The sequence below is a fragment of the Centrocercus urophasianus genome, unplaced genomic scaffold (genome assembly GCF_019232065.1).
Source record: "Centrocercus urophasianus isolate 14NV4802_14NV808 unplaced genomic scaffold, USGS_Curo_1.0 seq_11, whole genome shotgun sequence".
Classification (NCBI taxonomy): Eukaryota; Metazoa; Chordata; class Aves; order Galliformes; family Phasianidae; genus Centrocercus; species Centrocercus urophasianus.
The window spans coordinates 22,128,714-22,154,080 of NW_024884253.1; the positions used below are offsets into that span (position 1 = coordinate 22,128,714).

A 25,367-nucleotide genomic window follows, 5' to 3' on the forward strand; every position below is an offset into this window, starting at 1 on the left:
TATACTATACTGAATTGTTAGTGGAAAAGTCTTTTTGGCAAGCTTCAAGAATGATACTGAAGTTGTCATCACTGTCTGTTCTACGTGGAAGAAATCTGTTGGCTCCAAGAATTCTCTTGGCTCTGAAGGGGCAGATCCCTTTTCCAGCTGTTGTTGTGTGCATTTTTACAGATTTGCTACAGCCATTTAAAAAAGCATGAGCATTTACAGTTATGGTGGCTGCTGTGCAGCAGATTCTCCAGGGGAAATAGTGGAGATGAAGTCTGGGAGGGGAGGGGAATCTGCCTGAATTTTGCCAGAAGGAAAATAGCTCACATTTAGCAACAGATGAAACATTTTTTATCTGAGACTGCTAGAACAATGATATCCCAGTTTCATTCTATCATCCCCAGTATTTCTGAAATTAAAGATTTTTTTTTCAGAGACTAAAATTGAAGATGCTTAAGATCACTGCAGTCAAGAGACAGAAAGCCAGTGATGGTGGGTAGAAACAGCCGTCTGATTTTAGATCTCACTAGGCAAATATGAATGTTAAAGAGCAGTAACTTCCCCAGTGATGAGAAAAGCAATCTGCTTCAATGACTGCAATCTTCTTGGCACTAAAGTGTACTTTGGAGTGGGAAGTAGCGTTGGAAATTAAATCAGTTGCTCAGATTTAGAACCAGGAGCAGACTCTGAACTACTCTCTAAGATGTCTTAGGGCCCTGGGTTACACTTCACATTTCCTCGTCTAACAGGGAAGGTTAGAAAGACCGCCAGACAAAAGAGAGCACTTTCACACTTTCCTGCAGTTTATCCTTGCCTAAACACTGGGAAAATAACATCCAGCTCTATCCTTTGGAATTTAAAATTTGTATGTGATGCAAAAATAGAAGCATTTGTTCTTTTTTTCATTAGAGGAAAGATGAGTTAGGTTACTGTTTTCCTTGATAAATAGAGTCACTGTCTCAGTCACAACCCACCTACATAAATATTTACTGATTGTTTTATACCGTATGTTTAGTTTGTATTTGTTTTTAAACAACAAACCAAAGATGTGTTTGTTTCATCCTCTTACCTTCTGCTTGGCTTATCTGCTTGTCCCTGGACAGTGTGCTGCACAAAAGAGAGAAAATACTTTGCTGTTGGCTGTGGAAAGGATTAGCTTAGGTCAAGCCACAGACAAATATCTGACAATATAGTCTAACTAATAAAAACATTTGAAAAGATCTGAAGTTGTAAGGCTAGATCCAGTAAATTACTCAGTTCTTCCAGGTGAAGTACTGTCAGCAGAAGGTCACAGAGCCCTGGTCACAGTCCTGAGTCAAGGAGTGGCAGATTCTTGTGTGTCAGAGACCAGTCTTCGTTGCTGGAGTAAGGATTACCCTCACCTCAGCTGACCTGTGGTCACACAGTCAGAATAGCCTCCTGGAAAAACAGTAAGTCTGGGCAGAAGGTAAAAATTATACCAGTGTTTTCCAGTTAAAGGGAACTGGACGAGGGGATTGAGTTCTGAATGAAGGTATTGAGTGCACTCTCAGTAAGTTTGCAGAGGACACCAAATTGTGTTGACCTGCCTAGAAAGGCCAGGAAGGTAGGCTGGATAAATGGGCTGAGGCCAATTGTATGAGCTTCAACAAGATCAAGTGCTGGATCCTGCACTTTGGTCACAACAATCTCATGCAGTACTGCAGGCTTGGGGCAGAGTGGCTGGTAAGCTGCGTGGAGGAAAAGGAGCTGGGGGTGTTAATTGACAGCCAGCTGAACATGAGTCAGCAGTGTGCCCAGGTGGCCAGGAAGGCCAGTGGCATCCTGGCTTGTATTGTCAGCAGGACTGGAGAGGTGATCCTCTCTCTGTACTCAGTGCTGGTGAGGCCGCACCTCGAGTACTGTGTGCAGGTTTGGGCCCCTCACTACAAGAAAGACACTGAGGCACTGGGGCATGTCAAAAAAAAGGCAATGAAGCTGGTGAGGGACCTGGAACATGGGGAGTGGCTGAGGGAACTGGGATTGTTCTGTCTGCACAAAAAGAGGTTCAGAGAGACCTTATTATTTACAATTGCCTGAAAGGAGGTTGTGGTGAAGTGAGGGTCGACCTCCTCTCTGACCAGTGACAGGATAAGGGATAATGACTTTAAGTTGCACCACGGGAGGTTCAGGTTGGATATCAGGAAAAATTTCTTCTCAGAAAGAGTGGTGAGGCATTGGCACAGGCTGCCCAGGGAAGTGTTGGAGTCACTGTCCCTGGAGACATTCAAGAAGCGTGTAAATGTAGCACTGAGGGACATGCTTAGTGCACGTGGTGGTGATGAGACGATGGTTGGGCTAGGTGATCTTAGTCTTTCCCAACCTTCATGATTCTATGATTCTCTAAGTGTTTGCCACTGGGCTGTTCCGCAGTAAGTTAGGAACTGGAGGAAGGAGCAAAACCTTGCCATAGAAGAGAACTCTGAACTTCTTTATGGTGTTGAGGAACTGGAGATGATCATCTCTGAGAGATCCTGTTGATCTCAGCAGAACAAAGCTATGCTGCTGAGCAAGATTTTAATTGTAAAATAAAGCTGGACTGTGACTATTTCCACCAGGCTTGCTTTCAGAGTGCTGTTCTTGTCCTCAGGAGTTTTTCAGAAGGTCACTTAGGAATCCCAGCTGTTGTTTTGCCACAGACTGGCACCTCTGTGCCACAAGATTCCAGCCCAGTACTGGATTTATTTTGGAACTCCAAATAACCTGACTATTCAGCTGCACAGATCAATGATGCCCTGGTGGCAGCGTTCAGGGAAGCGGTGCAAAATGACAGATTTCCCCATGGATGGACTGTGCCTGTGAGGATGCTCCAGAAAGATCCAGAAGCATCAGAAAGACATTCAGTAAGGCGTCTGGTACGGTGTATTCTGGGAGGAAAGATTATTTCTCCTACTAGCTCCAATACAAAGCACCAAGGCTAAAGAACAACCGCAGCAGGCTGTTTCATTCAAACTTCTTTGAGCTTTGGGTGCATCTCTGCAGCCCACAGCTTTGTATGACTGCAGAGATTTGTTCAATTTGACTGGATGTTATATAATCAGTCTTTTATTTTCTTTTTGCTTGTGATTATGCTATGTAGGCTGCCTTCTTAAATTTCAGCAACCCTAAGGCAGCCTGAGTCATGTGTATGGGCCTCTTTTTTGCACTGTTGTGTAAGTTAGTGAGTTGCAAAGGTCATGGGAATGAGTTATTTAAAAACTGAAACATGCTGGGCTCTATCCAGCTTAGAATAGATGAGCTCAGAAAAGCATTTACGTTTTAAATTACAGCGCTGGTTATCAAGGGCTGCTGGACCTGAAGGCAGTGTTACTGCTTCCTTAACTGCACTGTCACAGTATTCCTGTTTCTTTTATATGCATTGCTGTATCATTTGGTATGTATGCATTATGTAAATACACATCAGACAGTGAATAAAAAAATTACTTTCAGTCTTCAGAAAACAAGTTCATTCACAAATATTTCCATCATAGGCAGTATCAGTGCTTATTCATTTTCAGTGCTCACAATAATTACTATCCCTTACTGTTTTTTCTCAACAGCAAACATGAGGTCCACAGTCGAGGTGTGTACTTGAGTGTTTCGTTCCACCCAATGGTCAACTTGCTTGCAGTGACCACTGTGTCACTACGCTCATGGGTAATCTGGCTTAGTCATAGCAGTGCTGGTAAAAGGCACAAAACCAGAGAACAGAAGTCCTTTGGGCAGGTTTCTGTTCACTCTGTGGTCTGCCTGCTTTATGCCATCCAGCTGTACCTCATCCATAGGAAGCTCTTCCTTGTATCCTCCTTCATGTTCCCACCCTGGCCCTCCAAGTCACCACCAGAGCCAGAGTGCTAACCCCAGTGTCTGCCCATATTTAAAGTATGGCCAAAAAATACTTTCAGGCTTGGATTGTTTCACACAGAGCAGCTGAGGGCATGGCTCCATAGATGGATCAGCAGGCACCAGCAGGGAAGAACATGCACCAGAGCCAAGGGAGCAGGATCTGATATAAAATTAGGCAATAGTAAATCCCGTGCAGATTGGTTCTACAGTGTGCTGGTAGATGGCACAGACAGAAGGTGGTTAAGCCATAAATATGAATCACAAATATGCATGTAAGAGGAAAAAAAGGGACAAAACAACAACAACGAACCACCATAAAAAATGAAAGGGCAAAGTGAATTCAGGGACATGTCACTAAAAACGACAGAAAAAAGGGAACAGTAGGGCAAAGGGCTTCCTGGAAGGGGCTTGAATGTGAGCACAGGTAGGCTCTTGCTGTTTGCCTGGATGTTTTTTGCAGTGCTCAGAAAAACAAGAACTTTGTACGTGTCTTGTTAAATTGAGGGACTGTGTAAAGTTTGCTGCAGTGTAACCAGTGCCAGAAACACAACTAGGGGTGATTGCTAGGATCACACAGGACTGGCCATAAAGAGGGGGTGGTGAAAAGGAGACCAGGGGCTACCGAGCCTTAAGAGATGATAACAAAGAACAAACATACAAACAAAAACTGTTAATTTTCCTAAGTTCAAGATTTGCTATTGTATGTTTGCACATCTCAGCAGGTAGAATATAGAACTGAAAGGTTTATATCTTTCTTGCATGTTGATAATGAAGAAAAACCTTACCCAGGGTCAAAAAGCAATGCCTTGGGTTAATCTAGAAAGCACTGCTTGAACCTGCCATCACTTGGAAATTGGCAACAAACTCACTTTCCTCCAGAGAGCTATAAAACCAAGCAAAAGAGATCTGCACAAAGAAAGCCTGTTCTCTCCCACTGCTGTTACCCTCTTGAACTATCTCAGGTCGAGCAACTAGAAGACGGCATGTTCTGTAGGCAGATGGCTCCTGGCAGGCACTCAGTACAGCTGTGAATGCGACACTCCGTGCCAAACATGAGTCTGTAATTTCTACTACTCCCCAACTGTCATCTTTTTGAGGACACCGTTTAATCATTTCCTGAGAAGACAAAGGGTGCCCATCAGACCTAATGATACTTTACTTGCACGCACATCGATTGTAGGAGGCTGTTATAACGCACCCTTGGAAAATGAGCACTTCTAATTCAAAATGACAGCAATGATACTGCTGTAGGAATGTGCAGTCAGCTCTGAGATCCCACACCCTTTGTCAAACAGGGAGGAGTTTTCTTCTCACTTAATTTCCTCAGCCATCTAAGTGGGAGAGCGTTTCTCTCCTCAGGAGAAATGAGAAGCGTGTTAGTTTTCAGTAACATTTAATTTGAAACCCGTGTAACTGAATGAAGCCACTGTGGCCATCTGGAAATGGTATCTGAATGCCCTGTTGAATCAGAGATAAATCCTTCTCTCTGAAAAGCACATATGAAAAAGGTGCTTTGTGCAGAGACACAGCGCTGGCAAAGAGCCTTCCCTGACTTGAGCAGCAGCAACGGCTCTAGGAAGTCATTTCAGGCTGCTGCGACATTCCCAGGGCCGTAGGAAAGGTCAGTGCGCTGCGTCCTTCAGCCACGCGGGGCTTTGATTAGCAAATCCTCGTTGTCGACAACTCTGAACCGCTTCCAGCCTGCGATTTATTTGGGCTGCCATGTGCCCACAGTGTGGGCTCCCCGTGCCCAGCCTGTGCTTGCAGGCACGGGGCTTGCCACAAAGCAAGGCTCACACCCAAACATTCCGATCGTGTCAGGAAAGAAAAGTTTTCAAATGTTTTGCTTCCTCCAAAAGAAAAAAATAGATAAAGAGGGCTGGGTTTAAATGCTTAAGGATGACCTGTGAAAACAGCCTTACCTCCTGGTCTCAAATGCTGCATGACCCCGCATGCTTGTAACCAGCAGTGCCAACCCACCTGTGAGCAGTGATGTTGTATATGAAGTGAGGAAAACTCAACTAAGGGATAAGGGACTGTAGTATCTTCCAACTCTGCAGGGCTGTTCCTTAAGACCGTTCCTTAAAGGCCACAGCACCAGACCCTCATGTTTGCAGGGTCTGAGCATGCCTGCAGCAATCACAGTGCCTTTTGGACCTCTTCCTCAGGTTTTGTGACCGTGTCTAAGGCTGTTTGGCCTTCCAGCCAAGGCCAATTCATCAGATGAGGTGCTGGGAAGCTGTGACTCTGGCCCCACAAGGGCACTGCTGTTACACTGTGGAGAATAACAGTGATAAGAGCCCTGCCACCCATCCCTGAGGAGTAGAAATCCTTCTTTCTTGCATCCAAGCACCGCTAGTCAATCCTGTGGGGCTAACTGGTTAAGGAGACTGTCACTCTGCTGCTGTTCCACGCCATGCATTGGTATAGTGAACATCAAAGCATCCGCAGCGTTCTTTCTCTTCTTCTGAAAGCTGATAAGCAGCAAGTGAAAGTACACTCAGTGGCTGCCTAAACCAGACAGCTTCAAATAGATAAAGAGTTTTGATTTTTGAAAACTATTATTTTTCTTCCTTTTGCTTTATCGTCTTTCAGCTACAGCCACTTTCTGGACCAGCTGCCTGCAGCTGTTAAAAGCCTGTCTCCTGTAGAGAGCCCACCCCGATGCAAAGGCTTGCTGAATTGCACAAATTACTTCTAATCCCTATTTTCCCTCCCTGGCAAGGTAGCTCCCACCATCTGCTGAGTTTGGGAGCCTTTCAGAAATAGTTCTCTCTGGGAGCTGCCCCCACCAGCCCATCTCCATGTCTGAGCAGCGGGGCAGGACTGGCCATGTAGCTCATGTTGTAGTTGGTCCCAACCTTGGGTGCCACCACTGTTGTGACATCTTGCTGCTGTGGTGGGCACTCCAAAACGTGATCTCATCAGAAATGAGCAGGACGAAGGCCACCCTATGAAGCAGAGCAAAACAATTGTTGTCCACGTGTGTGGCAGCAGCTGGCAAGGGAAGCTGCCTCCTGGCATCAGAAGTTGGATGTGGAAAGGAAAAACATGGAGTGAGAGGAGAATCTGGCTCAGTGCCACCTCTAGCTTTTGTACAGTCAAGGAAATCTGAAATCATTACTGCTGGTAACAATGCCAGCTTTTAACACTAGCTGCACAATCACAGCACATTCTACTAAGATTTATGTTAACACTGAATTTTGGAATTCGCTTTTTTTTTTTCTTTTTCCTTTGCTTGTCGTCTTGAAACACATTTCTCAGAATGCCTGGCTGTTTGGTGAAGATGTGTCCTGTAGCCAATGTAATCAGGGAATACAGAGGTAATCTCAAGTGCAAATTTATGTTTATGCAAATTTAAACTTCTTACCGATTTAATTTTTGTGGAAGTTCATGTCTTTGGAACATTTGTCAGCCAGTGCTGTAGATAATTTCTTCAGGCTCGCCGAGAGCACCATCTTTCTGTCCTCCCCATTAAATACTGTGAATGAAGGTTACCATAGTTACAGCTCACTTCAGAAGTAAGCTTTATTGTAGTGCAGTTCTAGTTTTTTATCTCTCCCCTCTTGCTCAGGTACAATGGAGGACACGTTTCCATCTCCGTAATTAAAAAATTCTGCTCATTCATTTAGAATTGTCTGAGGGGGGACATTTTTCACCCTCATTTTCAGCAGAAGCAGTGAGCTACATGATTTCTTCTGCACCCATAAATTCTGTGCATAACTTCTAATTATTTCTTGAAATTTAGCTTGCTATTTTAATGTGTTGCAGTAATAAGAACTATAAAACAAGCAAGTGAACCTTGACTTCCTTTTTTTGTGAAGGATATGTTGTTTGTAAAGACTTATATAGTATTAGCACTTATTTTGGCCAACAAAAAGAGATGGTAGTGTGACTGGATTCAGTCTGAACGTGGACTTCTGTGCAGTTTGGATTGGGTCTTGAGATGGTGGGTGGTACGAAGGAATTGTCAAGGACTTCATGTAGTATCTACCAAGAAGCAAACAGCTCCTCGTCTAGATGAGAGCTGATAAGGTATCTGTCTGACTGCCAGAACAGTTTGTCTCCAGGAACTGTTTGCTAGCACATCCAGAATGCCACATGAATAATTGGTAATGGTTTGGAGGTTTTGCAGACGCCTGGGTCATTGCAAAGCAGATTGCAAGCCAGGTCAGAGTGCCCTGTAGGCGAGGGCTTGATACAGCCAGGCCTGTCCCCTGCTTGGGGGTCACCCCCTGATGCAGTGCCCTGGAGCTGTGCTTGGGGCTATGGCTGTGCCCAGGTCTGCACTAGGAGCTGGGGCAGCATGGCTGGGCAGACACAGCACACAGGCAGTATATGCTCACTGCACTCCTTCCTTCTACCTGCATCTCCCACTGAGGGAGCCCTGCCCCTCCCTTGTGCTGGCTTTTGCTCTCTCCAGAGCCATTACTGAGAAAGTGCAATTCCCAAAGCTGGAAACAGAGCTGTTCAGTGTTTGTCAGTGTGTTAGATATCATTGCTTTAGTGAGCTGCCTCTGCCCAGCACTGGCACGCACTTGGCTGAGTGCTGCTATTGTCAGGTCCCTGTATAGGGATGTTCTGCACTCTGGGCTGCACTGCGTGGTGAGTCAGTGGAGTAGGATGCACAGCAAATAAGCTCATTTCCCTGGTTACTCAGAGGTAAAATATTTTTGGAATTGAGCCTTATTTGTGTTAGGAATATTAAGGATGTCTCTGTTTTTCTGATAAAGTTCAGTTTAAAAAGGGAGCGAGAGAGAGATCCCTGCTTCAGTTAGCACTGGGTTATCTCAGAAAGCCTACAGCTGAGTTTTCCTTTCTAAATCAGTTTGCACAGCTCCAGAAACAGCACTGCCAGCTTCTGTATCAAACACAAGGATTGCATTTACTCTTTCATCTTGACTTTGTATTAAATACCCGTAGCAAACTGGCATAGAGCCTTCAGCTGAAATGCAGACCGTAGGAAATCGGATTTTCCAAACCTTCATGGAGTAATTAAAAAATGAAAAGTCGTGTGATAAAAAACAATTTCAAAAGAATAAGTGCATGTTTACCTCCATTAAAACTGTTGAAGTTCATCAGAAGAATGAGTAGAATTGAAACTGTTTGTTTTTTTAAATTAAAACCTAACACTGGAAATAATTCCCCTGTAGTGCAAATCTAATGAGACGAAGAGCAAAGTGACACTGGACCTAGAAGTGAGCTGCTAATGTGAGGCACACTGTATGTTCAGGTACATGTGCATGGTGCTGGTGGGCTCACCATGTACCATGTGCATGGGAGGGATTTGAGCAGAGCTTGCCCTGCTAACAGCATATGGAGCAAAAGCAGAAAGAGATCAAGAAGAAGGGAGTGAAAGATTGATGAGTTGTGTCTCTGAGCTCAGAAAACTTGTGTCCATCAGGGTGGGAGAAATGCAGGATGGTCCACCGACCAGCTTATCTCTCCATGTACTGCATCTTGGCTCTTGGATGCCCCGTCCCTGGAGGTGTTCAAGGCCAGATTGGATGGGGCCCTGGGCAGCCTGGTCTAGCATTAAATGGGGAGGTTGTTGGCCATGTCTGTGGCAGTGGGGTTGGAGATTCATGATCCTTGAGGTCCCTTCCAACCCTGGCCATTCTGTGATTCTGTGATTCTGTAAACATTTTCTTTTGCATCATTAACTAAACCATAAAATGTGAATGAACATGTTAGGGGAGTACATCGCCTTGCTGATGGACTTAGTGACAAGCTGGCCAAGTCTGGTGGGAGAACAGACACACCTGTGAGGGACTGTAAGGTACAGTTGCTTTGTACATCAATCACTGTGGAGCTCACAAAGCTGATCTGTGAACTTCCGCAGCACCTGGTGATGAGATGAAGTGCAGTCTGGTTCTGTTTCTAGGGGGCAGCTGCCTGTTTGCAGAGGTAATCGTGTTTTCTGAGCTGCATGTGGTTCTGATGGACCAAGACATAGCAAGACATTGAATGTATGTCCTGGTTTCAGCTGGGACAGAGTTGATTTTCACTGTAGTGTTTGCTACGATGCATGTTTTGGCTTTAGGAGAAAAACAATGTTGATAACACACCAGTGTTTTAGCTGTTGCTGTACAAAACTAAGGACATCTCAGTTTTCAGCTTCTCATACTGTCTTGCCAGTGAGGGGGGCACAAGGAGCTCGGAGGGGGCTGACTTAAACTGGCCAAAGGGATATTCCATACCATATGACATCATGTGAGAAACCAATACAACTGAGGATGCTTGGCCGGGGTCGGGCAGACACTGCTCAGGGATTGGTGATCAAAGTCTAGTGATTAAGGAAAACGAAGTGATAGACCAGGCCAAGATATGTGATGTCATATATCATATATATGTGATGTCAGAAGGTGTCTCATAACCCTACTGTAGGCACCAAGCCTCCATGGTGACAATGGGAAAACTTCTGAAATCTCTTTCCTCATGTTGTCTGCCATGCTCTACATCACTCACTTCCTTTACTTTCTGCAGGCAAAATAAATATGTTTAACGCCTTCCTCAAATGGATCCAGAGCTGCGAGACACCTCCTCAGCTCTCTGCCACCCCTTACAGGTGTGCAGCACCAGGTCTGGTCCTAAATCAGGACTCTCAAGGATCTTGTTGTAGAGAAATTCAAGTCAGTGCTCATAACCAAGTGGTGGTGAGGCATCAGAAGGGCTCTGCTGAGGTGAGGAGGTGGGGGCTGTGGATTTGTTACATGGTGTGAAATGCCTTTAAACTGTACAGTATAACTGTTGCTTCCTTGATCTATTTTACACCTGTCCAATCTGATGCCTGGTTGTGCACTGAGTGATGGCAGGAAGGATCTACCGAGAGGAAAAGAGGGAGCCACAGCCACAGCCAGGTCTCTTATTCCACCGTATCTCTGGATCTCATACAGGCAGTTTCACTCATAAGAGAAGCAACACCTGCTATAATGACACCTTGGACATCATCAGGCAGTAGCTCTTACAAGCATCAAACACCACGGAGAGAAGCAGCTGGGTAGAAAGAAGGAACGTGTGCCCTCAATACAGCAAAGGCTGTGCTGAGGGAAGAGCACTGTCCCATAAGAAATCCCTGGGAAAAATGGCAGTTCCTGCAGTGAATGAGGGGGAATGGAGAGTTACAAAGCCAAAGTGCTCTCTTTGCCCAGCAGCAGAAGGATGGCTGGGTTTGGTGCTCACAGCTACAAAGCAGAGTTTGGGCTTCAGACTGGGAGTTTAGATAAAGCCATGGGCGCGTGTGAGATTTAAACAAAAACCTGGGCATCAGGTCTGTTATTTTGGGTATAGTGTTCCTTCCCTCAGGAATTTCCTATTGATTTATCTGGGTCCTCTTCAATATGTCTGGACTCCTTGCTCCCTGGAGGTGGGCATAGGAATCCTGATAACCTTGGTGCAGAGTGGTGTGAGAAGCAGGATCAAGTGCAGGCTGGTGGTGGTTCTCCCTCCTTCCCATCTCCTGGGCTGGCTGCTAGCAGTGCCCAGCCCTCTGGGCCTGTTGACACAGAGGGGTAGGCAGGGCTCCTGACTCTCTGAGCACCTCCTAATTTGTTTGTTGACATTGACAAAAGCACATTTTTAGTTCTGTCAGCAGTGACAATGCAGCTGTAAACAAGCAGGCTGCTTTGCCTCCGTGTTATCAGCAGAACTGCCAGCTAAGCACTCATTCCTGAGCCCTTTTGTGGCTGATGTTTGGCAGTGATATATGGAGCAGAGCAGCAAAACAAGTCTCCTACTTGCATTTTGCTGTGCTGGTGGTTAGAAAATGTGACTTTAACTACTGAAGTGATTACACTGCAAAAAGAGAGAGTGTATGTACATGCAGGTGGGTATGTGGCCTCAACATACCATTTCATGGATGTGTGTTTCTGATCAGAACGAGTCTAAGAGAACTGAGGGTTTGGTAATATCTAATTGTTTTGCACCAGTGCATACTTTCTAAGTCTGGTAAGATGCAGATGGCAGTAATAAGGAGCTGATGACAGTGATTTGTGTGTTGCTGCATGTAACAGCAGATATGTGCAACGTATGCATGTAACAGTACAATACAACACCTTTGACTCAGAGTATTGTAGGCCTAACATTAAAAAATAACATTAGCTTGAGATCATTCCAGGGAGATTGGTTTTGGTTAACTTCACGACCACGCTTTCTCCCCTGGAAGCACCAGCTCTGCTACTTTGTTCCTTCACCCTCCTCTCTTGGCACCAAGAGAAGGGAAGCAGTGGCTGTGACTGCTGGCTTCACAGGAGGGCAGGGGAATGACACCAGAAAAGATCCCAGAGGAGCAGCACGGAGCAGGCTGAATCAAATAAACATAAGCAAGTTTGTCACAACAAACAAAACAGTGAATATTTAAGGTCATTTCCTGGCAGGGGGATGTTTAAGCAACAATCCTTTTTTTACCTGACCTTTTGCAGTTTTTGGTATGCTTTTTCATCTGCTATTCTCTCTCAGGGAATGATCTTTCAGTTTTACCTCGCTCTTCAGTACCAGACAGAGTCAGTCACAGACAGAAATGGGAGTCGTGCTCTTTGGCATCTTCCAGACTCGTCCCTAAACAGCCAGCTGTGACAGCAGACGGGTGGGACGGTCAGAGGACATCACAGCTCTGCTCCTTTTGAAGCAGCCTGTGTGCTGTTAGCTCTGTGTGGCTGAACTGCCACCCTAATGCTCTCAGCTCTTAGCTCTCAGCCCAGGTATTGTTGGAGAACAGCAGCAAGCCTCCTGCGTTCCCAGGCCGCTTTGCCCTCCTCCCAGCAGCAGCTGCAGGATGCGCTCTCAGCTGGAGCAGCTCAGCCGAGCTGACAGCAGAGCTGCTGCACAATACGTTTGACCCAAAGGGGCTGCGTCTGCCAAAAATGCCTTCCTGGAGGCGGGTCGGCAGCTCGGGGGTGTGGTGGTGCTCGCTGGAGCAGCAGCGAGGCAGGGGTGCCAGGAGCACCTACCCTCCTCCCGCACCCTCGCTCTATAGAAAGGGATCCTTTGTGCCACGCTTTTACACGCTCCCAAAGAGGCTGGCTGCCATAAAACCACCCCTGCCAGCGCTGCCCCACACCCAGCGCCAGCCCCAGCGCTGGCTCAGCCAATTGAAGCGGCTTCCAAAATCGCTTCTGTGAGCTGTGCCTCACTTAGACCTGCGTGCTTCAGAAGAGACAAGAGAGTGAGTGGCGGCTTTGCTGGCACTGCTGGCCCAGCAGGTCCGTGTGTTGGCCACAAGCCCGGTGCTGCCAGACAGGTTTGGGTTTGGAAAGGGCTTTGCAGAGAAGGATATGTAAACTTTTTGAAGAAGTCAGCAGCCAGACAGCATTCTGAGGTGACTGCAAACGTCTTTGCTTGAGGCTGGGCTGGAGTGCAGGTTTCTTTCATTCTGCATCTACAAATGCAAAGGAAAATCATATTTCATTCACAGCATTGTTCACAAGGGCTGCACGTAACTTCTCCGCTCGGTAAATATTTGAGGAGCAAACTGTGTAAGAGCCTGTGCTATCAGGCAGCAATGGGAATTGGCCGTGCTGTGCTGTCAGCATAGGCTTAGTGTTTGTTGATTTTTTTTTTTTTTTTGACCAAAGCACCTACAGGCAGCAGCAGCCAAAGCAAACGGCGATTTTGCTCTAAAATTGTAGCGTCACAAGACTTTGGACTGGGAACGTGAGCTTTGGGACATTTTTACAATTGCTTACAACCTTCCTCTTAAGCAATGCCTTGGGGCACAGGGAGAGCTGGGCCCTGCTGGCTCTTGGGCTTTGGCCATAAACACACTGGGGCCTGGAGCAGTGTTTTTTGGGAAGGCAGTGAGGGGCAGCCTGGGCTGGCGTGCTGGGGCTGGACCTTGTCAGTGGCAAACCAACCCAGCTGGCTGTGTTGTTTATGTGCATGTAGTCCCTGCTGGCTCGCATTCTTTAATCAAAACAATGCTTTTTCCCAATAAATATATTTTCTTAAGACCTGCTTCAGCACACTTGTCACGAATGTGGTCTCCTCAGCTGATCCAGGGACAGGCAGCATCATGCTTTGTGTACAGTTCTGTGAAGCTGTGCTGTTCACCAGGACTGTGGCCACACCATGCTCCCCTCAGCCCTGTGTTGTTCACCAGAGGATGAGGAAAAGGCTCCAGGATGGCCCGGCCCAGGGCTGCACCTTTCTGAAGGAACACGGAATGTACAGGGGCTTCCTGCAGTCTGGGGCTTCCTGCAGTCTAGAGCTTCCTGCAGCTTGTGAGGCTGCAGCCATGCTTGGCTCCAGCCCAGCAGCATTTCTCAGGTGAGGGTGCTGGCTGAGGCCCCATCCCAGCCGTGTTACTGCCAGGATTTATTTGTTGCCTTTTTGGTATTTATTTGTGTATCCTATCTCCAGCCAAACAGGGTTAGGTGGAAAGCTGGGACTGTGGCCCTGAAAGGCTCACAAAATAAAAGCCATTCCCCAGAGGGGATGAACTCCTCTCTGCTCTTCTAGAAATATTTAAGTGCCTCTACTACTTAATTGTGTCTTTAATAGTGCCAGCCCTTCCAGTAAAGACAGCAGTGCCCTTAATGACAAACCCAGCAGTGGAGGAGACCGGGAGCTGAGAGCGCTGCATGGCACACAGTGAGGCTCAGCTGCCTAAAGGCCCCCACTGCCACACAGCCCAGCACTGAGTATTGTTATTTCCAAGAAATATCCTCCAAGCATCGCTCTGCATTTATTCATGTAATCAGAAATAAGCCACTGGAGAGCAGTGCAAGCTCTAAACAGCAAGAGTGGTTCAGGAAGTTGTGGTTTCCTCACAGTGTTGGGGGTGAGGAAGGAAAACTTCCAAGCTGGTAGCTGTTTCATGAAGCAGATAACAACAGCATTGCTGTATGCTCCTGCTGCTTCTGTGGTCAAACCAGATGGGCTCCAGCTCTCGGCTCAGCCTTCCCACGCCGCCATCCTCATCAAGCCCTGCAGTCCACTGCAGCATTCCCAGTCTTCACGTCAAGTTGGAGATTTTGCCTTCCAACCAGAGCATCGCTGGCTGCTCTGCAAATCCACATACACAGTGCCACATAAGAGAAATAACATGCGATCAGGTCAGCATTAAGTCAGGGCTGAGGATTTCAGGTGTCTGCAAAACATTCAGCAATATTCTCTCTCTTTTTTTTTTTTTAATCAGGTTTTGTCTGCATCTGTATGGAGAGGGATACTGCCCTGATTCTCCATGTTAGGGATGCTGTTGGGGGAACTTCAGTGGGTTCTGCACCAGGCTCGAGTATTTTGTGTTACAGTTCACCTCCACAGAGCAATCTCCTCATGGAAAATAGTTCCTGCATATTGTGTCATACATCTGTCCATGCTGTAATGTTTTGCAGTGTTTGTGAGGATAACAACTGCATATAGAGCGCAGATGAGCAGCTTTGGCCTTTCCAGTGGTGAACCTCCTGAGTGTCTGACGAGCATCCCTGCTCCAGGGGGCAGCGACAGGAAGGCGTGAGGTCAGGCTCTGGGAGGCAGCGAGCTGTTGGCCAGGGCCAGAAAGCAGCACAGCTCTTCTTGCCCCAGAGATCAGAGCTTAAAGCTGATGTCTTCGTTTGGCATTTGCAGGGAGAACTGGTGACTTACAGTGCGAGTGATCAGAAGGGCTTTGTTTCCTATTGGTTGAGAAGCAGGGTGAGAAGGCCACAGAGAAGATGACATTACAGGTTGTTGGCTTTTTCCATTTTGGTTCCTTCCATCCTTCGTGAGCTCGCCAGCTTTTAACTTGCTATTTTCTGTGAAAAAACAACCAATAACTTCACACTGTGGCTTTCTGCCACCCCGATGCAGAGCTCAAAACTGGGGCAACAGCAGTGAGCTACGAGAGGGACTGCTTTCCATGTGGCTCCCTGCAGAAATAGAGCCAAGCTGCTCCTTTCCTGAGCAAGCTGCCAACTTTTATCAAAGAGCCAAGGTCCTCAGGCATAAGTAGCAGCAGCTGGTGCAGGAGAGGCTGTATTAATTTAAATTAATTATTAATTCCTGTTGTGATTTAATCTGGCAGGTGGCTGAGTGAGTTGTTCACTCACTCTCCCCCCTTCCCAGTGGGATGGGGAGAGAATCAGAAAAAAAAAAAAGAACTCGTGGGTTGAGATAAAACTACTTACTAAGATAGAGAAAAGGATAAAAGTTATGACTATATATATATATATGTACATATATATGAATGTATATAACAAGTGATGCACAAGCAATTGCTCACCACCTCTGATCACTGCCCAGCTTGCCCCATGAGCAACAGGAAAGAGATGAACTCCTATCCCCTTCAAAACTCCTTTCACATGATGTTACCTGGTATGGAATGTCCCTTTGTCCAGTTTAAGTCCTCATTCTATTCCCTCCCAGCTCAGCTTTGCTGAGAGTGGCCTTGGCTCTGCGCAGCAGCAATTACATTGGTGTGTTATCAGCATAGTTTTCCTCCTAGAATCAAAACACAGCATCATTCCAGACACTCTGAAGGAAACAGTTCTGTCCCAGCTGAAACTTAAACAATACCTTTGCTGAGGACAAGGCATCCTTTTTTTCTTTCGGTGGCCAGCAGCTGGCCAACAATCCGCCTGTGTCATCACAAAAGATGTCTGGAGGTGTCTTAGCTTCGTTCTTTTCCCTTTGTACATATGTGGAAATCATGACCTCACGCTACTAAACTGATTTCTGATGCTGTATTTGGATTTTTATTCTTCCCCCTGTAGAACAATATGTAAAACACACCTTGGTATGTAACTCATTGTAAGGGAATTTCAGCAGGCTGTACAGCAAAGACCTTTTCCCCACTGCCTTCTGGCCAGCCGGATTGCATCTTCCTCACTTGCACAGAAGCACAGACAGGCGGTAACTGCCCAGCCCAGCCGTGCTGCCCAACGTGACATGAAGGGCTGGGTAGGAGCTGTGTGTCTATTGATGATGTGGGGGTGAAGTATGAAGCTGCAGCAAGATCACATGTGGAGGTATTGGTTTGAGGTGCAGGACCTGGGAGAAGTGCTTTTAAACCATGATCAGGCCCCGACCTGGGTTAGAGAAAAGCAGAGATGTAGGAGGAAGCCGTTGTTGAAGGAGGCTGCTTCACAGGGTCTTGCTGATTAACTTCTTCTGCCATCCCAGCTTACTCGGGGTTTTCTTATGAGTAGATTGCAATGTCACCCTCCCTAAGTCACCTGTTAGTCATACTTTGCAAATAAACACACAGAAATACTTTCATGGCATTGCCACTGTGCCTGTGCTGCAGCAACCGGACAGAAGTTGAGCTCTGTGCCAGTTGTACTTCTCACCTCTTGGATGGTTTACCTCAGTGGGCATAAAAGGCAAAGATACAACCAGACCTATCACTGAAATGATTGCCTTACTAAAATAAAAATCAATCATGTCCTCATTGGGAAATGAAAGTGAATTTTAATGATACTGAAATTACTGCAGCTGTTCATGATGACATGTCTGTATACGTGAATTGTAATTATTTATGGAGTTTGCTATTTTGGCAGCTAGCCCAACAGACACCCCTCAATAACCCTCAATCACCCCTCATTCATTCCATCATCCCAAACCCATGTCCCTCTGCTGCCACACAGCCCACAATGTCCCTTTCCTACACTTCTCCCCAGACAGCCTCTTGAGCCAGCAGAAGCCCCTGCCCTGTTCTGAAAGCCCTTGTGGATATGAATGGAATAGAGTGTCATAGGCTTGGGTCTGGTCCTTGGAAAGTCCTTTAATTAAAACATTTATAAAGTTAAAAAGCATTTAATACATAAATGACATCCTGCAACTGCATACTAATTTAAAAAAGCAGAAAACAAAACTGGAAATTCAATGGTGAGCTATTTCTCGAACCCACAGGAGATCACAGGGCAGCCAACCCAGTTCAAGCGCTCAATACACAGCAAGAATGAAGGAAAGCTGCTATGAATTCCTGGAGCTTTTGTCTCCTGTAATTATTTCCTAGATCACATAGAGCAGCAATGTTAGTTACATTAACATCTTAAGATAAATGGCCTGGAAAAGATAAAACACACAGTAGTGTGTGCATCGAGGAGAAAAAGGAAGGCAAGTGACAGAACTGTTAGGACAAGTTCACATTAATTTATCTGTAACAAGAGTTGCCTTTAGCAGTAGGTCCTTCAAATTGCAAGGCCATTCTGAGTTAAAGGCATGTCTAAAAGTGAAAGCACAATTGTGCGTAGAAACAAACCAGCTGAGCAAAAGCACTGAGAATTGGGTATACAGTGAGAAGTGACATGAAGCTGTACCTTCCCTTGTGCTGTTAGCAGACCAATTAAATTAGTTACAGGGCTACAGATGGCACAATCACATCTTCAGTTTGTTTGCAGACACTCCCTATTTTACCGGGGTCTGATTCCTACACATTACTTATTCTGACTGAAGTCGGTCATAAATCAGAACATTGGGGAGGACATATGTTTGAAGTGTGGTTCCATTCCCTGAAATAACTTTGTGACTACGAACACATCATCAGAATCTGCACAGAGAAAAAGCTGCTGTTATCACTGGTGCAGTTATATTGCTGGAAAGCCACAGGAAGACTTCCATCAGGATCAGTTGTAGTCTACTTCCTCATCTACACACCACAGCCACTTTCTACATCCTTCAGTCACCCTGTGGTACATCACCATTTCAGTATCACCTGCAAGATCTGGAAACTGTACTTAGACATAGTTACTAAGCAAAAGCATTAGAGCAACTGTGACCCTGAGATTTAAGTCTGTATTGCTGAAAGTTTGAAATTGAGATATGATGTGGTATCAACACAACACCTTCCTCTTCATGAAGCCAAGAAACAACTGAAAAACAGTACAGTGCTGCTTCAGCTCAGATAAGCGTGTCTGCATTCCAGACGTGCAGGGTGCAACCAAACACATCCTTTGTCTGTGAGTGGAGCAAACACGCCATCCTTGGTTTACATTTTTCTAGAGTTTCTGCTGGTGAAAGTCTGTCGTCGTTATTCAAAGACAAGAACAGTTATGAAAACCAGTGAACTTTAGGAAAGTATGGAAACTTCTCAGAGATACAAATGGGAGGCAGACACCCCACTTCAAGGTGTTTCAAAGGCCATTCGTGATCTCCTTTAACACTCACTACATGGCACTTGAATAATTATTATCTTCTCTACACTCCAAAATAAGAATGAAAGTGAAATGATATCAAAGCCCAAACATTAGACAGCCAGAAGTGCATGATCATATGTAGGCACTTGTGAAAATGCTTCCAACAGATCGGAATAATGCTGCTTTTTCACTTGTGTGGAAACAGCAAAGAATTACTGCTCTGTTTCCCTGGGCATCTCACATCAGGTGAGAGAAGATCAGGACTGAATCCAGAAGTACCTATAAACACCTCTCTGCAATTATGGTTAGACTGCTGTTCTGCATCACTGTAATGCTACTGTATCTCAAACACAAGGAAACTTTGACACATAGTCTACACCCAAGAAAAAACAATGAACTAAATAACTAAACTTGAAGAGAACAGACAGAATCATACAATGCTACGACACAGTGAAGTTGAAAATTCAAGTAGGAAACCCAGTGAGCAAGTGATTTTAAATAGTTCTCTTGAAATATTAATTCAATTCAGAACAAATTCTGGACTGAACAAAACTGAAGTACGGTTGCTAAACATTATATCTCAAAACAAATTGGAAGAAAGGAGGAAAGAAAGAAAAAAAAGGAGGAAAGAAAGAAAAAAAAGGAGGAAAGAAAAAATTTAAGGGATTTTCAGGAAACCTGTGAGTTGACAACCAAACTGCCAACCACAACACTCAAATTACTGCCTCAGTCAGCTCTCCATGTCTTAGGAAAAGCCATTAATTTTTTAAAAATCTTACTCTAATAATAACAAAACTATGTATATTCTTGTCTTATTTCCATGTACCTTTTCTTTTAAAGGCCTACAGTTTGGTGTTCCCAACTTCAAAAGCATCTGTAAATATACCAAAAATAAGAATGAATACCAGACAATATCAAAATGATACATTTCAAAACCATCCCACTATTACTGAGAAGTGCACTGCAGTTAATCTGTAGGTCTGAGATGCTTTGGTCCTGGACACAATCTCCTCCATTAAGCGCTCAAGGTCTGCAGTCTTCTTAATTAAATGAGAAATCTTTCATCCACCAAAGTTTTAGAAGTCAAATTCTTCTGTCCAACTGTATTACGAATGAACCTAAAAATCTAGCAGCAAAAGCAATATGTTAAAGAGCAAGTAATTAAACCAGCATGCTTCAATACCTAGCGCAGAATAACTCCCTACTATATTTAAATCCTAAGGGAGAGAATCAAGTGTTTAATTGTCTTTAGTGATTTTGAAACTTTTCCAGTATCTTTCCATCTTGAAATATGATTCAATTAATTGCAATTAATTTTAACTGTTCTTTTGTGTTTTCCAGTGAAAGCGGATCGTCCTTCTCTTTGTTCATGACATGCATATGAGCTCACTTGGACTATTTAACACCACATACTGTGTCCAGGCTTTCATTATCCAACTATTTAAGCTCTCAGACTTCCCCATATTATTTAAATAGAAGAAGTTTACCTCCTGCTGCAAATAGGTTAGAACAGCCGCTAAAACAAAACTTTGGGTAGCCAGATCCACAACAGAGAAAAACAGGATATCAAAGATGAGCAGCGTCGTCTCATTGCCGTAATACAGAACTTCACTGAAAGAGTGTCCTTCATCTACGGGAAGACAATGGTTTTTGAAGGATTTTTACTTCATCTGCTCCAGAAATCTCAATTAAGTCACTAAAAAATGATGATCAGAGGGCTGGAGCACCTCTCCTATGAGGAAAGGTTGAGGGAACTGGGCTTGTTTAGCTTGGAGAAGAGAAGGCTCTGGGGAGACCTCATTGTGGCCTTCCAGTACTTGAAGGGAGCTTATAAACAGGAGGGGGAACGGCTGTTTACGAGGGTGGACAGTGATAGGACAAGGGGGAATGGTTTTAAACTGACACAGGGGAGGTTTAGGTTAGATATTAGGAGGAAGTTTTTCACACAGAGGGTGGTGTGGCACTGGAACAGGTTGCCCAAGGAGGCTGTGGATGCCCCATCCCTGGAGGCATTCAAGGCCAGGCTGGATGTGGCTCTGGGCAGCCTGGTCTGCTGGTTGGTGACCCTGCACATAGCAGGGGATTGAAACCAGATGAGCATTGTGGTCCTTTTCAACCCAGGCCATTCTATGGTTCTATGAAAAAAGGCTGCTTTGAGTATGAAACAGACAAAACTTCCTTGTCACAGATTTACGGCAAGTGCTAACTCTGGCCCCAGGTCAAAAAAATCAACAAAACGTGCTTAAACCTCACCTAAAAGGTGCTTCAGAGCTTAATGGCATCTTTGTTCACTTAGTAATTAATTTCTCCAGAAATGGGTATTTTAACCTTAAAACACCATTTTCTGTAGCCAAATTAGATTACTTATCCATCCCTTCCTTTTATAAGCAGTGCCTCTCTTAAAAGAGAACATTTAGCAAGTACAGAAAGTGCTCCTCTCTCTCTTTCTGCTTTCTTATTAAAATGTAAAATGAAAGTATGGTGTTGCCAATAAAACTTTCATTAAACATTGCTTATGTTCTGCTTTTATGAAATCCTGATTTGTATCTGAACTTCTGGAGACTGCTGCAGTGTAACCCATCAAGCAAAATATTTATTTCAGTGCTTACACGATCTTTGAAACAACGGCAGTCAAAAGATTAAAAGCTGAACACTGCATGGTTTAGAGACGCCTTCTTGTGCTTCTGCATTTAACTCAAACATGAAGTATGTGAGTAGACCTGAGGACTAGAATAGGGTTTTGGAACAACTGTATGGTGGGGACTGGCAGCCAGAGGCTGCGGAGAGTTCCTACTGTTATCTTGTAACATTCATTACTAAAGATAGTGCTTCCATGTAACAGGGAAGGAGAGCCCAGTCCTTTGATGAATTATACGCAGCTCAGACATCCAGACTGCAAAACCATCAGGCTACAGCCATGGCTTCTATCTGGTTAGAAAGCATGTGCTGTACTCCTGATTACAGAGCAAGGTTTGTGATTCACATGAGGGGTTCAATTTTGTAGCCTTGGTATCGGAGACAGCAGAAAAAGTTCTGCTCCGCTCAATAATCTAACCTGGGGATTGGTATTATATAAGGATGGCATATTTAGGTGTTATGGTCATTCTGTTAGTACCAATGGATTAGATTATGGTTCTGATAAGGTTTGATGTTTCTGAAGAGTGAGACTGGAGAGTCAAGTATTTAAGGGGCTCAAAATGAGCCCCCATCACTGGTTGCTCGTCAATACTTAGTTTTCACTGAAGTGGTGCCCATATTTATGGTTAGGGGTAGAATAAGGGTCTGAACTAAGTTCAGTAGAGTCTCCAAAAACGTGTGGTATAATATATAATCAATTATTATTGATTATATAATCAATATAATAATATAATAATATTATAATCAATTAACCATATATATAACCAATAATATAATCAATTATTTCACTAAAACATCCTAACTGTGATCAATATCTTCTCTAGAGAAATTGTCTTTCTGCTCTTTTAGTTTTTTCCACAGGAAATTTAGTTCTCTACAAAAGCATAGTGCTGAACTATTTAAATACTGAGGATCTCCTTTCCATTTAAAAAGTGGATATCAAGGCAACACTTCATAAAAAACTGCACATCTCTACACTGCATCCTTTCAAGATGCCTACAGGAAAAAAAAAACCACATTGCAATTAAGTGACAAATAGTAAGTAGGACTTCTCTAACCTAGAGAAGACCTCTTAGATACTTCCCTCACAATCATTTTAAGGCCTCTCTTGCTGTAAAGCCCAGTTTAGGTTGGAAACCCTGGAAGTAAATCTACGCTGAAACACGTGTAGTTATAGAAGTACAAATCCCAAGTCACACATCCTTTTACCATTGTAGAAAATACTTTTGTCGATTGGTTCCATGAACTCCATGCCCAGAATCCGCTCAAGCAGCAACTTCTCTTTGACAATGTAATCCATTTCTTTATGAACCTGTAAGAAAAGCAAAGGTGCAACTTCTGTTTTACGACCTCAAAGGAAGTGTAGCTTTTCCAAAGTGGAGCACAGCCACTCAAACCCCTACGAATGAAGAAAGGATCGGTCCATTCCAAGGTAAAAATAAACACATAACAAGAAAGGATTTGTCTTTTTGAAGAGCGGGCTGCATTGTTGCACAGTACTCCACTTTTTTATTTGAATGAAGCACTGTTTCAGTTCCTATGAAATCCTGAACAACGGGTCCTTACGGACATATGCTTAAACAGAAACTACAGGCATGCAGATTCACAATTTTTACTCTATTGTAGTTTTCTTTAATATATTAATATCAATGTACATACGTGATCAATAAAAGAACTGAGGAATTTGTTCATGGTGTTGTATGCCCTCGTGCTCTGTTCAAAAGTATTTGCAGATGAGTCCAAAAACCTAGCAGGACCACGTCTCTGAAATACAGCATGGCCTTGGCTTTAGTGGAAGAAATACAGACTTTAAATAACATTAACAGAATAAAAATGCCTCACTTACTCTCATCAGGGTTTCGTGAATCCTGTCATACTGCAGCCTCATTTTTCTTGAAATGGAAATCTGAAATGTCTGGCCATCTGTGTTTGGTAGCAAACCTCTCTGACTACAGAGGTTTTCCTACAAATTAAAATAACTGTAAGTTAACATTATTCTTGTCATATATAAGCAAAAAAAAAAAAAAAAAGGCAAGGGCTTTTCATTTATTCTCTTTTATGTAGAATCATAGAACAGCTCAGGTTGGAAAAGACCTTCAAGATCACTGAGTCCAACCACAACCTGACCATGCTACCCTAACTAACAGCCCTCTGCTAAATCATGTCCCTGAGCACCACATCCAAATGATTTTTAAACACATCCAGGGATGGTGACTCAATCACCTCCCTGGGGAGCCTATTGCAGTGCTTAACAACCCTTTCCATACAGAAGTTTTTCTTGATATCCTGATATATACATACACAACATGGTATCTCTAAATCTTTGAATTCACTGCACTCCTGATGCTATTACAGCAAGATTTTTTTAGGACATGAAATCCTGACCCCTGCTGTCACAAAGTCATATTCATCTTTTTACCTGTGTTCTATTCATTACCTTTTAAAACATCTTTTAAGGTTCATTCTGAAGCCTTTTGTTTTGCATTTATCATTTATTCTCTATTTTTCTTGCTTTTTTGCTTATGCCTTGGACTCCTGACTTCTCCATACCTTTCTCAGGTCATGCTTCATAGATCTCAGAAAACCCAAGAACACTGAAAATTCATTAATTACATTGGGGAAAAAAATTCCTTGCTTCTCCCAGTATTATGCTAAAATTCAGAAAAAAAACACACAGGGAGACACAAAAATAACCTTTAAAGGATTCCTCTACATTTCCATATTTGAATGTTAATTTTCATGTTTAGATTTTTTTTCTTGTCAGTTAGCATTAAAACAGACACATCCTTTGCAAAGGCACTTTCTTTCTAGTTATCCATACAACGAAGCAAGATGTCATGGAATTTTTTGTGCTCCCAATCATATTTGATATTTTACACTTGCTGCAAAGATACAACTAACGAGAAACATGAAAAAATAATTACTAGGTTTATTAAAATGAATGCTTGTAAAGGGGAGCTGATGTCAGCAGAGGAGGAAGAGATGCAACAAAATAATTTATTAGAAGAGTAGCTGATCCTTTTTTTTTAATATATAGTTTTTCAATATAAAAAAAGATGGTGTAGAAATGCATGGAAAAAAGTAACCTTGTTAGAAAAACAGGAATTTCATGTGTAAGAAATCTGAAGAACAGAAAGAAAAGAGAAAGCAAAGAAGAAAGGTGAAGAGCTAGTTAAAATGTCAAGTCACTTATTTGCAGATTAGCAGCTGGTACCTTTTAAGTACCTTAACTCAGTGCAATATAACATGGGAGACTAGGTCTGTAACTGAAAGCTTTTAAAATATACCAATATTTATTAATTAATTAAAGGAAATAATTAAGAGTAGGTGTAAAACTTCCCTACTTACTGCTTCTCTCTTTAGGTTCATATTCATCTCCTCCATGTTGGTGTCTGCATGTCCATGCACGGAGCGGCCATGGATGTAATAACCAAAGCAGCTGTGTGACAGGAGGAACACTGAAATCTAAGAGAAGTGCAGGAAGAGAAGAATACTTTCAGTAGATACTACCATTTTTTCCACAGTGTAAATCAGCAGATTGAGAACGCAAAGTAGGTACGTATCAAAAGATGTAGGAAAACATTTAGTAACATCTTCACTTATTTCTCTATGCTTAAGTAGGGATGCAGAACAGCTTCAAGTTTAGTTCATGAATGGCAAGGATCACAGAGTCAAGAACTTGAAGAATTTAATTCCACAAACAAAAAAATGAAAAATTGAGAACAAAGTAATCAACTGGCCTTCATTCTGATTCTGTGATACATAACACACATGCGTGATTTCACTTGAGTTTCTAGGAGACTGCATGCAACAGTCAGTATGAAATAATGCTTATGTATCACAGAATTA

At 43.7% G+C, this 25,367-nt stretch overlaps 1 protein-coding gene across 3 annotated transcripts in view; it reads right to left on the reverse strand.

The window, feature by feature from the left end:
- Positions 1–14,714: 14,714 nt before the first annotated feature.
- TMEM67 (transmembrane protein 67) overlaps positions 14,715–25,367 on the reverse strand; it is a 34,705-nt gene continuing 24,052 nt past the window's right edge. For 2 of the 3 annotated variants that reach the window (XM_042839880.1, XM_042839878.1), the window contains exons 23-28: positions 24,867–24,983; positions 23,365–23,481; positions 23,178–23,282; positions 22,728–22,830; positions 20,369–20,511; positions 17,454–20,007 (exon numbers count right to left, since the gene is read on the reverse strand). In XM_042839880.1, coding sequence (XP_042695814.1) covers positions 19,927–20,007; positions 20,369–20,511; positions 22,728–22,830; positions 23,178–23,282; positions 23,365–23,481; positions 24,867–24,983 — 666 coding nt within the window. In that variant the 3' untranslated portion in view covers positions 17,454–19,926. Of the gene's footprint in view, positions 15,561–16,116; positions 16,246–16,320; positions 16,512–17,453; positions 20,008–20,368; positions 20,512–22,727; positions 22,831–23,177; positions 23,283–23,364; positions 23,482–24,866; positions 24,984–25,367 lie in introns of those variants that run through there. The other variant, XR_006172127.1, reaches the window with a different exon arrangement.